The 16,296-nt window shown below is 35.0% G+C and overlaps 1 protein-coding gene across 2 annotated transcripts in view; it reads left to right on the forward strand.

The window, feature by feature from the left end:
* Window positions 1-16,296, forward strand: part of LOC129231707 (eukaryotic elongation factor 2 kinase-like) — a 105,323-nt gene that overhangs the window by 61,455 nt on the left and 27,572 nt on the right. For both annotated transcript variants that reach the window (XM_054866072.1, XM_054866079.1), the window contains one exon: window positions 15,474-15,836. In XM_054866072.1, the coding sequence (XP_054722047.1) occupies window positions 15,474-15,836 (363 nt within the window). The remainder of the gene's footprint in view (window positions 1-15,473; window positions 15,837-16,296) is intronic.

Below are 16,296 nucleotides of genomic sequence, written 5' to 3' on the forward strand. Positions count from 1 at the left end.
GTTAGGGGCAGGTTCCGACTAACAAAATGTGAGGCCCTAGGCCTGCAATAATTTCAGGGCTCCCTGAAGACTCTATTAGCCCTGTTGGAATGCATTTTCGGGGCCCAGAACTATGTAAATTATTTATCATGTGCATTCACGAATCCCCTTTAGGGCACTCAAAATTGTGGCATGGTAAATTCGCTAGTGGCAGAATTAATAAAAATTCTCCTTTAACAAAGTTCTTTTCTAAATAAAATGTCTTTTTTTTTTAATTATTACTTTTAAAAATACATGGAATTTTTTCGTGTAGTTGTAATGTTATGCATAATTATTTCAGTAATTTGGGGCCCCTTAGGCCAGGTCAATTAGGCCGAGATCTAATTGGCCTGTGACGTAATCAGGCCTTGGTTAGGCGCCGGGCAATTTTTTTTAATTGAATTCCCAAAAAGGGAATATTATTTAATTTCCCATGTTGTTGGAGAACAAGGTATTCAGGGACTCTCTTTCGGAAATTTTCAGGGAACCGAGTCCTGAAAACAAAATTTTAGGCGATCGTCTGTAATAATTTTGAAGGAAAGGGAGGCCTTTGGCAGCGTAGCATTTAGAATACTCTCTTATTTTCTGAGAACTAGAAAAAGGGAAAAAGATGAAACAGTAGGGTGGAGAAACAAAACGTTGGAAATGTGTTAAAATGAAGTGTTTGTTATATATTTTATTGTTCAGATAAATTTTAGTAAAAGTCTTTGAGAGAAACCATAAAATATTGTAGGAGTTTTTTTGATAAATTAAAAATAATAAATGAAAAGTTACAGTTTTGGCATGAAAATATATCTGTATGTGACAAAAAAATCGTAAATTAGGAAAGCAAAAAATTTGAATAAATCCAACTTCGTAAAGTATTATTATGTTCAAAATTTTTCATTTCAATGAACTCGCATTTTTTAAAACTGATTTTTACGTAGTACTAACTGTTGTTATAATCATTGAAGTATTTTGGGAATATTATAATAGTGAAGATTTCACCGATTTTAATTTATGTGAATTTTTGTTCCTGTAATGTTCCTGTACCTTTAGTATTCTTTGAATGATATTTATCTTTTCAGTTTTATAACTTCATGAAAAAAAACCCTGACAGTTTAAAATGAAACAAAATAAAGGACACATTTTTTTTTTTAATTTTTTACAGTGAGATTGTTTTAAAAATTGCGTTTTTTATCACAGCAGTGATTTGCGCCTACAAAAGTAATTTCTGAGTACGCCACCGATATATGTTGTTTCTTTTGATAATATTTCCCATTGAAAATAAATAAATTGTTTGAATAATATCTATTTCGGGCGCTACAGGGTCTCTATCTGACGACAGATTACTTTCGGTTTGGATAGATCATCGAACAATGGCAATTTTTGCGATCTGATGGTACCTTTTGATCGAAACATAGAATTAAAACCCAAAATATATGTACGTTCATGATCCCTCGAGAATTAGTTTAGGACTGTTTCTTGTTTTGCAACTACATAGACTTTTGGGAAGTCTTTAAAGATTTTTCTTTGTTCGGGGCTTAACTTTTTATGAAGGTGTAAAATATAATAAAAGAGAGAAATAAACGACGGAGTAAAAAATAATTAATTTGTTTGTAAATGGGGACCCCCCCCCCCCCCCGCGAGTTTTTTAAACGTAGGTAATTGCAATGAATAAAGAACACGACCACTTGGTCCTTTAGTTTAACTTTCACGTTATATTTTGCAAGTTTATTTTAATCAACCAGTTTCAACGGACTCCGCTGGAAATTCTTTACATTGTGCCTTAAGAAGTCAGATATCTTAAAATAAGATAAGTTTCTGGAAAGTTGAAAGCATTTGATTTGAACAAGTTGCTTACCTTAGTAACCTTTTTTTATAGTTATGTCTGTAGCACCTTCCATATTATTCATATTTAAATGCCAAACTGACTCACTATCCTTTTTGTGATAAGGTGACAAAAAAACGGCATGCGAGGAAAAACTAATAAAAATGTGAACTAAACTGCGATGGCGCTCCCGAAACACGAGCTCAAGGTGGGGAGCAAACCCCTATCGGTACTGGTACTGATTTTTGCAGGCCGCGGGGCAAAGCCCACTTTTCCGCAGCCGGTAGGATAGCTGTCTAAAATTCTTTATTTTTCTTCTGGGAATCAAGAGGTGTGTAAACAGTGAGAAAAAGGGTGAAGGTGAACTCACACTGACCACTCCCTCTGTCCTCTGCTTTTGTTGCTTATTAGGTGGAAATTCTTAGAAAAGGCAGATCATATTTTTGAAATCAGGTTTAAGGTAAACAATGTACGACAGAAAGCTGCTGTGCGAGAATTTTTCCGGGTGAGCTGAGCCGGTCTGAAATATTCCAAGGGGAGCTCAAGCTCCCCCGGCTCCGACGCCTATGCCAGTGACAGCTGTACTATTTGTATTTAATGTTCGTTTTTTTTTTCTTTTTCTTTTCTCCCTTCAGAAAAGAACATTCACTATTCTCTTCATTTTCATTGAACTATTCAAAAAAGAAAAAATCATGATTTTTTCTTGTTATAAGATTTTGGAAGATAAGTTGTTACTATATAAACTCCTCTCAAAACTGGGGAACATTGCACCCTTTGCCTCCCCCCCCCTATAAACCCACCCATGCTCTTCTGAACCATTCAAAAACAAAAAAATAACATTTTTTTCTTTTTTTTTTGGAAGATGTGTTGTTTCTGCATAAAGTCCTCCCAAAACTGGGGGGGCATTGCCCCCCTCTGCCCCCCATAAATCCGCCCATGAGCAAAGGATGCCAACCTAAAACTGAAACTTTACACGTGTCGAAAGAGTTGAGAAGTTAATCTAATTTGAATAAAGTAAATTTTATATTACATTACATTAGAAATGAGAACGCGGATAAATATCGTTTACCGATGTCTATCAAATTTAACTTTATGACAGGGTGCCCACAGGAGTGATTATGGCGCAAGTTGCGCCATCAAAAAAATTTTTTGGTGGGGGGGGGAGGATTTTTTAATTATTTATTTTACTTTATTTTTATTCAAATTATTTACTCATATTATTTTACTTTATTATTTTCATCTGTGTGTGTGTATTTTATTGGGGAGTGAGGACACTTTTCTTTCAAAACAATAATAATTAAAAATAAATAAATAGGTAAAAAAATAATAAATAAATAAAGATTGTTAAAAATAAAAAAAGCGCTAAGGCGTTCAGAAATATTGGCGGGGGGGGGGGGGGGGGGGTGCACCATTGAGATTGGGGGGGGGCACCCCTGTTTTATAAGCAACAAGCAGGGGAAACATGTGAACAGACCCCGAAGAGTTCCTATTTTTCCTACTTTTTAGAGCATTCTCCTTATTTTCCTACTTTTTCCTTTCTTTTCCTACTTTTTCTTTCTTTAGTATAGCACTTCTAATTGTGCATTTTCTCTTATTTTTACAATGCCGCACCGATACTTTTCTGCATGTTTCAATTTTATAAAGCAAAAGAAACAAGAAAATCCTAAGTTTTTAATTCACTGACGACAGTAATTTCTGTAAGGAACACTGCGGCGTCTGCGTGTTTAAAAGTTAAATATTGGTAAGTGACTTTTATGCCGTTGCGGCGTTTATGATCGACCTTTTTTTTATCGCCCCGACTTCAGTCCTACGTTTTAACGAAAAAATAAAGAAACAGATACTGATCCATTCTGATGCAATTATATATTATTTACACCTCAATTAGAAGCTTTAATTAAAGTAAACGACTGACTGTCCAAAAAGTGCGGGAAAAGCCAGATTTTCTATTTGCCATTTTTTTCTGTAATTGATTACAAGTGAAATGGAGCTCTATTTAAACAGAAGGGCAATGAAAAACCATAAAAGGAATGTAAGGAAGCAAAAAATGAAAAACCTGTGCACTGTACATATTTTATTGATGTTAGTACAAAATAAGAGGCACAGATAACAGAAATTCGCAAAAAAAGATCACTTCAAAAATAATCGCAGAAACAAACTTTTTCATACATAAATATGATTATTGTTCATTCTAAATCGTAAACATGATAATAAAATTTATAAAATTTCATTTTCTTTCCTTGCAAAGAGTGTATTTGCAAGAAAAAAAAAAAAAAACAGGGCAAAACCTAGATGGGCAAAACGTTCCTTTTTTCGGAGAAAAATCTGAAATCAATTTAAATGCAAGATTCAGTTTTTATTTCTTTACATTTTGAAAAGTTGGGGGATAGAACCACAAGCAAATATGTACTGTATTTTTTTTTTTTTCATGGGTATTTTCCACTCTGATGTATCATCAATATTGAGGAGTTGCTCATAATTTTTATGTGCCACCTTTATGGCAATGCTGCATTTCGGAACATATAAAATTTTTTTATACTCTTACTCTTTTCGGGGTGCGGCAATTATACCGATGCGACGTATCTACTGTAAGTTATTGTACTCAGGGCACCTGATCAAGGGGTGGGGGTGGAAGAGATATATGATGGCATTTGATACCAGATGCTCCCTCCCCCCGCACTCTCAATTTCGTGAACAATTTCCAAATGAATATTTTTGTCGTATGATGAGGATCGAACGAAACTACATGTCTTCGTTTTTATGCACAGAGAAACATTAGTAACTGATCTTTGACTTTGATAAAAATGTTATGTTTACCATGCATGTATTTTTCCTTTTTTTTTTCCAGTGACAAATTTTAGAACAAGAAAGAGGTAAAAAATCATCAAACCAATAAAACAATATTCGTTTTTATTGCTTGATTCAAATTAAAACTGGCCCGTCATTCTGATTTTCCCCCGGGGGTGGCTAGCAAAGGATGTATACTAAATGCAAATTTTATCTGAAAACAACAAAAACCGCACAAACTTGTATAGTTAAGCATTAATTTGCCAAAGCCAGTGAGGGGAGAAAGTGACCCCACTGACACCCCATAAATGACGTGCCTGAAACAAAAATTTATGTTGAATGCTAAAAGTACCAGGGGCGTAGCTAAGGGGGGGGGTTTTGGGGACAAAACCTCCCCCGAAAAGTTAGTCTCAAAAAAAAAAAGAGAAAAAGAAGAGAGAAGAGAAAGAAAAAAAAAAGAAGAAAAGGAAAAAATTCCAAGCGATTATACATATATATATATATATATATATATATATATATATATATATATATATATATATATATATATATATATATATATATATATATATATATATTTATTTATTTATATATATAAAAGAAGTAACCCTCCCCCAAAAGTCGGGTCTAGCTACGCCACTGAAAAGTACACAACATAATACAAACCCTATAGTTTACTTATTTCGTTATTTATTTAGTTTAATTATTTTATTATAAATTTTATGTCCCATATTTAAGAACAAATTTATTTTAGTTCTGCATTTTCAGTCTTTTTCCTTTTTCTTCAAATTCAAACTTCTGCCCCTGTTTATGCAAGAATGCATGTCAGCTGCTAATTATTTTTAACTAAAACTAATTTAATATTTGCTTTGCTTTTTGTATCATAGTTTATGACAACAGGAGCTGAAAGTGTCAGTATTTTCAAATGATAAATGGATGCTCTCGAAGGAATGTTTTCGTTTTTGACAAAACAAATCTTTGACAAAAATGGTTTTATTGCACCAAAATATGAGTTTTATTATTATTGTTTTTTTTTTTTTAATGTTATTATTGTATTGTTGAAAAGTGTTTCTTTGTTTTGGATTTTATTTTCATATATCCTTGTTTCCACCAGTTTATTTTTCATACTGATGATTGTCAGCTTGTTTCTCTCATTTTGTTTTTGCGATTCGGCCTTTCATTAAAGCCCTTTAATGCTTCAAAAGTACTGTTAGTTTATTTTTGGGACAGTTTTAAATCAAAAATACTGTTATTTTATTTTACATTAGAAATAGAATTTACTCTGAATTTGTTTCCTTTCGACGTGTGTGTAGTCCCATCTCTTCCTATTTTTTCCTACTTTTTTAAGCGATTTTTTTCCTACTTTTCCTACTTTTTCAATTTTTGATTCCTTATTTCCTACTTTTTTCCCCCCAAAAAACCACATCGGGGTCTGTGTGAAGCTAAAAGATGCATGATTTTTTTACAGGCCAAAGTCTAAAAGTGCTTTGAGTTCAATGGATTGGAGGGGTAGAAGGTATTAATTGTAAAAGTTTAGGTTTCATCAGTTTTTAGTTCAGATTATTTTAGCAATTAACTTTTTTTTTGTGATACAGATGTCACAATTGTTAATTTTGCAGTTCTTTCACTTGATGTAAGGCAGTGGATCCTCGCTATTGAAAATTAGATATGCTACATTTACATTAATTGTTTATTACAGTGATTTGCTTCACTTGTGTTAGTACATTAGGGTAGTTCAAAAATACACTTTAAAAAAAGGTTTCTCCTAGAAAACAGGACACCACTCAATGTTTTTAGACATGTGGATAGTAAAATACTGGAAGAATTTTAACTTCCTATTCCAACTGAAAGAGGGTTCTCGACCCCCTCCCTCAAGCTTCATAAGTATGAGGAGGGAGTTAAAAAAATACATTGAACTGAAAAAACAATGTTACATACTATAATCTACACGAGTTATATGCATATTCATTGCAATAAAATAATTACTTACATTAAAAAAACAGCTAGGGAAATTAAATGTTTCTAAATTTCTGACTTTTTCTATGCTAGAGCTAATGTTAAATTAAGGGGTCATTGAGCACCCTCAATGTTACATACTATAATCTACACGAGTTATATGCATATTCATTGCAATAAAATAATTACTTACATTAAAAAAACAGCTAGGGAAATTAAATGTTTCTAAATTTCTGACTTTTTCTATGCTAGAGCTAATGTTAAATTAAGGGGTCATTGAGCACCCTCTTAAAATTTGAGTAAGAAGCTAAAACTTTTACAGCACAATACTATTAGTAAGTCTCCATAAAAAAAATAAGGGGTGTCTTGGACTCGAGCTGAGAGGAAAAAAAAGAACCACCCTTAGTATATATATTTTTGATTATTTCAGCTTGAGTAAATTAAATTTGGTAACCATTGTTTGTAAAGTTTGAAAATGAGGTAAGTTTTATCAAAATTTGAGATGTATATATTAATGTTGCAAAATGAAGGTGGAGATAGATAACCTGGAATTTTTCTCAAAACCACCGGGAAAACCTGGAAATGTCAAGGAATTTCATTCTTGAACTTCCATGGCAACCCTGTCCAGATGACCAGAATGGAACCTGCTCCACAGGCGATTTTAGAACTGGCAAAATACTCATACAAAAAAGTAAATGCTCAACACTTTTATGCAAATGCAGACACACCTGATTTTTGTGCACGGACATGTGCAAATGTTTAGATCTGGATGATGCAAATTACTGTTTTAACTGTAAAATGGATAGCAGTTCCGATGAATCTGACAGTGAAACGGATTTTTAATTGGTGTTATTCATTAGTATTGCTTTGCTGACTTATTGTTCAAAATTCTTGATAACCATATTCTTCTGAAATGGTCAAACATGTAAAAAACTTATTTTAATGGTTAATCTACATGTATATTTTCTTTCAAACATTGTTAACTAAGTGCCTATGTGTTGATATCTACAAATATAATTCCATAATCTTGTTTTTATTAAACTGATTAGGTAGCACATTGTCCCAACGGAAAATATGTAGTTTTTCTGATCTTTTACCTTAAATTTATAATGTCGGCATAGTAAGAAAAATATTCCAATATTCTTCTGAAATGGTTTTGTATATAAAAAACTTATTTTAATGGTAAATTGAAATGTATCTTTTCTTTCAAACGGTCTCAAATGAGTGCCTATGCGTTGATCTCTGTAAACTCACATTTTTCACTATGAAAAAGGAGCTCTTAATAGCTCTGTAATTTAATTCGGATGTTTGTGCGTTATAATAATGTTATTGGTGAATTTTAGCATTTTACGCTTTGAAACTTGTTGTAAACCAAGAAATGTTGAATATATAACTTTTTATGTTTGCAGTTATAACCCCCCTGCAGCATTTTTGGGGGTAGCAACATCAAAATTCATTTTCCTCATGCCAATACCTTTCTGAAAAACTAACTCTCATAATTGTATGACAAAAATTGAACGGAAAACCACTTGCCCCCCAACGCAGTTATAACTGCCCCCCCTGCCCCCTGCATTTTTTTCGGGGTTGGCAACATCGAAATTCGGTTTTCTCGTACTAATAACTTGCAGAAAAACTAACTCCCATAATTGTATCACAAAAATTGAATGGAAAACCACTTGCCCCCAGCAAAGTTATAATTCTTCCCCTCTTCTGCTCCCTGCAGCATTTTTGGGGTAGCAGGATCCAAATTCAGTTTTCCTCGTGTCAATACCTTTCAGAAATACTAAGTCCCATAATTGTATCACAAAAATTTAACGGAAAACCACTTGCCCCACTCTCTTTTTTATTTCATTTTTTCTATTTCGTTTTCATCTTTTCTATCATTCCTCAAAATTTTTCTTCTCTAAAGCCCTTTCTCCAGCCAAAGTTATTACAGAGTACCTCAAATTTCGTTTCTTGGGCTTCACTTTCACAAAGTTTCCAAGGAAGATCTTGTAATTACCTAAATACATCGAAAATCATTGATGAGGCTCATTCCTAACCCAAACTATAAATATGGACTATAATCACATTTATAAGTCTAAAATTTCTAAAAAGAGCCTTGGAGCCACGCATACCTTTCTTGCCCCTAAAATATCACCTAAGAACTGTAAAACTGCGTTTTCAAAACCACTATTTCAAATTTTTTCTGGGGCGTGAATCCCATTCCAAACCAGTAGCTAGATTCACCCATTGCTTCTAATATCGACTTTCGTTTAAGACTTTTTCGCAGTTTGAAATGTTAAGAATTACCCATCCCCTAATCTTACTAAATGTGGTTTACATCACGTTTTTAGAATTAAAAGTGTGTCCCGCCCTAAAATTATTTTCTGATTTCCCCACTGCCTTGTTATTCCGGGAATACCCCCCTCCCCAGATCCCTGTTATTGTTGCACCCCCAAATAATTCGGCCTAAATCCGCCTATGGCACCACCCATGAAGCTCTTCCCGAAGAGCAATACCCCCAAAAGAGACAAGATGCCCTAAAAATTACAATCCCACAGTTTACGTCGAAATTCCACCTCCCTTCCCCTCTTATTTGCACCCATAGGAATGAATTACACGAGAAGTAAACTACTTGTTTTATTAAGAAATAAATAAATACCTTTGCGCCGAGAAGTAACATGAAATAACACGTTTTGTATCCCAAATATACTGAGTACTGCAGAAACATGTTTTGGAGTTTTAAGGTACCCTTTTTTCTACAAAATAGTAAGCTTTTGCATCTAAGGGGTCATTCATTAGATATGTAAGGATGATTTTGAATATTTTTGACCCCCCTCCCGCCATGTAAGGGTACGTAAGATTTTTCAAACCTCTCCCACTATTCTCACGTAAGATTCCATTTCAATTTTCAAAATAATAAAATAACGAATCATCATCACTAAAATCGAAATTAAATTCACTATTATTAAATTAAACCTTTTTGTGTTATGAAATATTTACTAAAAAGTTCTAGCCTGAATGTTTTTTTGATTTTTTTTTGTATATCATGCGATACTAGTTAAAAATAAAACTTGACATACATTGTGCAATTCTTTTATTATATTTTACATTATGCATTCTTTGTAAAACAAATAAAAACAGCTTATCGTAATACGTGTTTTATTTTCCAGAGGCAAATGAAATATATAATCCCTGTCAAACCACTTGAGCGCTTTCATTTGTAAAACATCAGCTTGGAAAATATTGCTTAAGAATAGGTTTAACCCCCCCCCCCCCCGCCCCAAAGTATGTAGAAATTTTTCCAATCCCCTCCCCTTTGGGACCCTTACATAATTAATGAATGGTTCGTAAAGATGTCCAGTAATGTCCTTACATCCACAGTCTAACTATTTTGTGTTGAAAAAAGGGTTCCTTGAAAGCTGGAAACATGTGTCTGAAGTTATCTGTATATTTGAGCTCTAAAACGTTTGTTATTGCCTGTTACACTTGTATCATTACCCAATGGCAGGGGCGGATTGGCCAGGTCGGCTAGTCGGGGATCCCCGACTGGGTCAACCACCCGGTGGGCCACTTCAAGCATTTTTTTTATTGAACTTAATACATTTAAATTCACCCCTAACATTTTTTAAAGTGTCATCTTTACTAATAATAAAGCTGAAAGTCTCTCTGTCCGGAGGATGTCTGGATGTCTGTAGGATGTCTGTGACGCGCATAGCGGATAGACCGTTCGGCTGATTTTCATGAAATTTGGCACAAAGTTAGTATGTTGCATGGGGGTGTGCACCTCGAAGCGATTTTTCGAAAATTCGATGTGGTTCTTTTTCTATTCCAATTTCAAGAAAAAAAATATCATAAGATGGACGAGTAAATTACGAAATTATCATAACGTGGAATCGTAACATGGGTACAAGCCAATTGGCGAGATACGAAATTATCATAACGTGGAACCGTAACATGGGTGCAAGCCAACTGGCGAGAAAATTCACCATACATTATTTGTAAATATGCAGGCGAACCAAAAGACATTTTGATTTTTCTATTACGGGCAAAGCCATGCGGGTATCACTAGTTAAAAATAAATAAATAAAAACATGTAATTTGTTTAAACTATAAAAAAAAAGCATTTGGAAACAGGTTTATTTTTTTTTCTACCCTAAGCAAGGACCAAAGTAAATAGCCGAAGTTCACAACGTACGAACGCTTTCCTCTCTTGTATCAACTTTCTCTCTAGTTTTTAGAGCTCTGGGGGCCATGGCCCCCACATTGAGGAAACGGGAAAGGGCCAGAAAAAATGGGGTCTGACGCGGCTTGGAATAAATGGGGTCTGACGCGGCCTGGAAAAGCGTCCGGGACGAAAAAAAGCGGGTTAAAAACTCGTATTTGTATTTCTGTTAAAAAAAATTGAAGGGACTTGCACCATTAGACAAAGCGGCCCCAGCACTGCTATAAATGTATGGATCATGCTTTCAAGTGTTGATACATGAGCACGAGCAGGGGCATACACGGGGGGGGGGGGGGGGGGACAGCTGTTGGCCCGGTTCCGATCCTAAGGAAGGCCCGAGATTTTTTAAATGAGGCGTGAAATATATGTAGAGACGTAGGGGGTAAACAAGATAGAGGGGGGGTGTAAAAGCCATTTGTGACGTGCCCCAAAATTTCTGTGCACGCCCCTGGTATTCACTGATTGTGACAGATTTAACTAAATGCTGTCAGTTGGCAAGATATTTCATTGGTCAATTGTAAATTATCGCTATACGAGTATTTTCATCTCCGAATCGCATATGGGAAAGCTAAAGCAAGTATGGACTACGATAAACTGAATCTGAAACAGAACAAAATTTCGATTTCGAGAGAGCTCCTGAACACAGGCGGATTTAGGACTGAGTTCCGGGGTGCTGGGGAGGGCAAGGTTTCTTTCTTTCTTTTTTTTTCTTTTTTTGAGCTACATTAGTTGAGGAGTAATTTATCAAACGAGAACATGTCCCCCATTGTTAGAAAAATTCATTTTATGATATTTTCTATATCTTTCAGACGACCTTTATCAAATCACTTACTCTCAAGAAGTCCGAATGTGGAAAATCCTATTTTATTTAAGGGTAAAGTGCGGCTTTTTGATCAAAAGGTAACAAATCCGTCCTCTGCACGTTTTATTTTGAACAAAAGGGGACATATCCTGAAAGAATCTGTAGTACAAAGACTTTTAGATCCAAAGAAAGACATGTCCAAAATCCTCAAATTTTAACCCACAATTTTTAGGTTCATGTACTTCGATAAGAGAATATGAGAAGGTGAAATATTAGAGTTTTGGTGAAATTGGAATTTTTAACATTCAGGTTTTCGTTCAAAAGCGCACATATCCAAAATTAAGATGGCTATATCTCCTAGAGTTTTTTTTTTTATTTATTATTTTTTATTACAAAAACATTTCTTACTCTGGCCCTTTGATCTGCTGTGCTTTTGTGCTCAATTCTGTACCCAAAGAAGTTGATAAAACTATTTTGCTCTTACCTTAATTCGTTTTTCTCACCTCCTGAACATTTTTGGAAACTGGATGTGTTCCCTTTTGATAAATTAGTCCTCAGTTGTAATCAGGGCCAGATTTATGCTTAACAGGGTACCTAAGGTATTTCAGATATGAGGTCCCTCTGTAGTCTAAAAGTCACCAACGATACTAGCCTTAATTCTACAATTGAGGACTTTGATGCAACAACCAGTTCAGTCCAAACTTTTTTTTTTAATTCATTTTTGCGTGTGGCCGATAGTATAGAACTTTTAATTGGTGCTATCAGACCTCTGCTTTCTAATAAATAATGTGGGAAAGATATTAGCCTTTTTACCGGACACGGATGTTATTTTTTGGTCTTACCAAAAAAGGAATAAGTCTGGACTTACTTGGTTCTTGCATCAAGGCCCTCAATTGTGTTTTTTGATTTAAATGTCGAAAAATTGTCAGACAAAGTCTTCGAACCTTTGTCGTTCCCTTAAAGTCACTAAAGATAGCCTAAAATTTCACATTTTTGAAATGTTAGTGGGAGAGCTCCGTAACCCTTTTATAAGCACTATAGCCAAAAATTGATTTCAGTTTCAGAAAAAATGCCCTGAGGGAACCAGTGTTTCCCCCCAGACCAAAAAAGGGGCAGTGCCCTTTCAGATAAAAGGGTACTGTTTAGAGAAGTTTTGTAAAACACAAAAGGTACTTCTTTTACTTTTTGGTTTTCTAGGTACATACAATGTTCATGTGTTTTCCATAGTTATTTTTAAAATATTCAAAAGCTTTTTGATGTTTAGTTTTAAAGGTAATGCAAAAAATATTCAGATATATTCTAATCAGATTCTTGTGGATAAGTTATTGAAACAAAAGAGTGACATTTCAAGGACAGGCTTATGTGAATCTTTACCTTTTGAAAAAAAAATAGCTTTTGTGCAGTTTTATCTAAGTTTTTAAGGGGCAAGGAGGGATGATCAAGTTAAGACTCAAAAGTTAGCTTAAAAGCGTAAGGGCACAGCGTTCTCCAAAAAAATCTGGGGAGAAACACTCGAGAAACCTGTCCCCTTTCCTTTTAATGTTTTCAAACACATTATAAGATTATGTTTTTAAAATTCCAATGTCGAAAAATTAAGAAGGAGAGTCGCCGGATTCCCTATAGTAACTAAATGCAGTTTAAAATTTGGTAGAGTATACTTCAGTTTTTAAATGCTTCCAAATGAGATCACTGAGTCTCCTCCTCTCTCAAGCGCGACCAATGATAGTTTTTCGTTTTTTAATAGTTCAAAATCGAAACATTTTCGTAGAGAGCTCCCGATGCTTCCCTGTTTCATTAATTTTACCAAGAGTAACCTAAAATTGTATTTATAAAACTTCCCATTTTGGAGAATTTTTGGGAAGAGCCCTCGACATTCTATTGTATAAACCAATTTCGAAAAAATTCCGGGGGAATTTACCTGATTCCTCCCTTTCCTCATGTCCTTCCTATGTTGTCAGTATAGAAGCCTAGAGATGTGCCTTTTCAGACTTATATCATTAGTATCCTTTGAAGGCACATAAAAAATGTGTCAGTGTTAGCTTTATTTTACGTTTCACAATTTTTTTTTTTTAGAACTTTAAAACTTGATTTAGAAACTTAAAGGGAGATAGGAACTATAGCAGTAGTTTAATGTCTTTTCTCGGCTCGGAAGAATCGAGATCTGGTACTGGTTAATTCAACTTTTTTAATTTACAGAGGTGGGCCGAAATACTCTTTTGCCGACTGGGCCAAAATCAGCCAGTCCGCCCCTGCCCAATGGTATAGTCGAAGGTGGACGTAAAGGGGAAGACGTCCCCTCAGGTTTTCAACTTAAGTATTCCTCCTTTTTTCCTGAAATATAATTTTAATGCCTCTCAAGTTAGAACCTTATTAGGGCCCCCCAACTTTTACTTCCACCACCAGGACACACAACACATGTCTCCCACAGACCCGTCCATATGTTCATTCAAGAACACCTTGCGCTTAAAACATATCATTAGACTACCAAATCATCCCAAAGAATCATTTGATAATCAAGCATTCGACAGCATACATTCAATTATAACACTATTCAAATCAAACATTCGAGAGGCAATTATTTGATCATAACACCATTTAGATAGCAAAGGTATCTATTCCTCAAGTGTGCTGGCACACCTTTTAAAATTTGGGATCCTCCAACCCCCCTCAAGAAGGATACTCCCTAAAAATACTCCCCCCATTAAGAATTTCAATGGCGCAGTCTGCGCTATGACCCACCTCACCTATAGACACCGCAGCTCATCCCGTCACTCCAAATTTTTCTTTCGGAAGTGTTAAAGAGTTTCATTAAATTTTTTCGGAAGACAGAAAAAAACCATGCCCATTCATAAGTAAAATCATTAACTTTTGAAAGTCAGCCCTCTGACCCCCTAAATGACCGATCCGCCCTAGCCACTGAAAAACTTCAGAAGCAGGGGTGTCCACCCGCCCTGAGGTCAAGGACACCCCTCATATCAATAGCGCAGAGACCTCCCCCCCCCCCGTGCCAAAAAAATGAGAAAAATACCCCTTAAAACAAACCCCCATAAAAATGTCAATAGGGCAGTCTGCGCCATGACCCCCCCACCCCCCAGGTGGGCATCCCAGTCAGAAGTCAACTATATTGAGAGGTTCATTCGATCATCAAATCGATTGAAGAATACACTGCTTGAGTGATTGACATCTCAAGAAGCCAAGATCTCGAGAATTCAACATCTCGAGAAGTTCAAAGTGAGAACTCTTTCGCTCGAGCACTCAGAAAGTGATAATCGAGAACTCGAGCAATCCATTGCTTGAGAACTCGAAAAGTGATAATCGAGAACTCGAGAAGTGATAATCGAGAACTCGAGAAGTGATAGTCGAGAACTCGTGATAATCGAGTTCTCGAATGATCTTGAATATTTGAGTGACTCGATTATGAGAACTCGATTATGCCCATCACTAGTTACTACTTGCTCGTGAACTGTTTTTGTCTGCAAACATTCCTTAAATATACATACAGTCAACTCTCAACAACCTCCGAAGGTACGGGCTAAGTCCTTTGAGTTATTGGTACTTCGTGTCCTGTAGCCCACAGCCATCTCAAGAGCTTAGGACCCAATAAATCATTCAAAATTGAAGAATATTAGAGTTATAAGACTTTCAATTGTTGTGAGTTGACTATATATTCAAGTTGCTCCATGTTTAAATGTTTTAAAATTGTACCCTCATTAACAACTTTATATTTTGAATGTTATTTTTTACGATATGATGGACAAAGAGAAAAGTATTTTCCTGTTAAAGAAAACTCACTTGTATTTCTGTTTACTTACTTGAGATATATCTTTTTCCAGCATTTTTAAAAGCATTCACCAGATTATGCTTAAAGTGTAAATGCATTTTTTGTTGCTTTTCAGATGTCCTGCATAACTAAAGTAAGGGGTACAGAAGACATCTGCATCAGCCCATCAAATAAAGAACGATCTCATTGGAAGGAATATATTCGCTCGCGTTCAGCATCTGGAAACAGTCCATCTGGATCATTCTCATTCATGTCTGAATCCAGCGATGGCAGTGTCATTTCAAACAGAGAATGCGGTTTTGATATCTCAGAAATCCGGAGTTACACCTTTGATGATAATCATGATTATGATGATGAAGATGCTGGTCTGGGGCCGGAGGAAAACAATAACCACTTCATGTTCCACAGCCATGATTCCGGTGTTGAGTCTGCCAGGGGAAGAAGACGAAGATGCGAGTCGGAGTGCAGTATTACTGATGTATGTTTTTGTTTAGTTTAAATGAATTCTGTCATTTATGAATGTATAATAATAGCATTTTTGAATGCATAGGGAAACATTGATTTTTTTTTTTTGACATTTTTCTTTTCCATTGTTGAGTTAAAACAATGGTTTGCTGCAATCAAAGCTTGTTCATAGAAATTGTTTGGCATTTCTGTTATGTCTGCTGTCAATAGTGGCTATGTTATTTATTTGTATGGATGTTCATCAAGCAAAGTGTGAAAATTAAATATGCAGATACATAGTTACATAAACTACTTTTGCGCCTACATTCCCATTAAAGCAAGGGCGAAAAAATAATAAAGACATGATAAGAAAACTATTACATCGTAAAAATATCTCAAAGTACAAAAAAAATTCAAAAATAAATTAAATAATTAAATATTGAAAAATTAAAAATTTGAAAGTAGAGTCCTAAGATGGGATACTTTCATAACAT

Source organism: Uloborus diversus, chromosome 1 (genome assembly GCF_026930045.1).
Source record: "Uloborus diversus isolate 005 chromosome 1, Udiv.v.3.1, whole genome shotgun sequence".
In the NCBI taxonomy this organism is placed as follows: Eukaryota; Metazoa; Arthropoda; class Arachnida; order Araneae; family Uloboridae; genus Uloborus; species Uloborus diversus.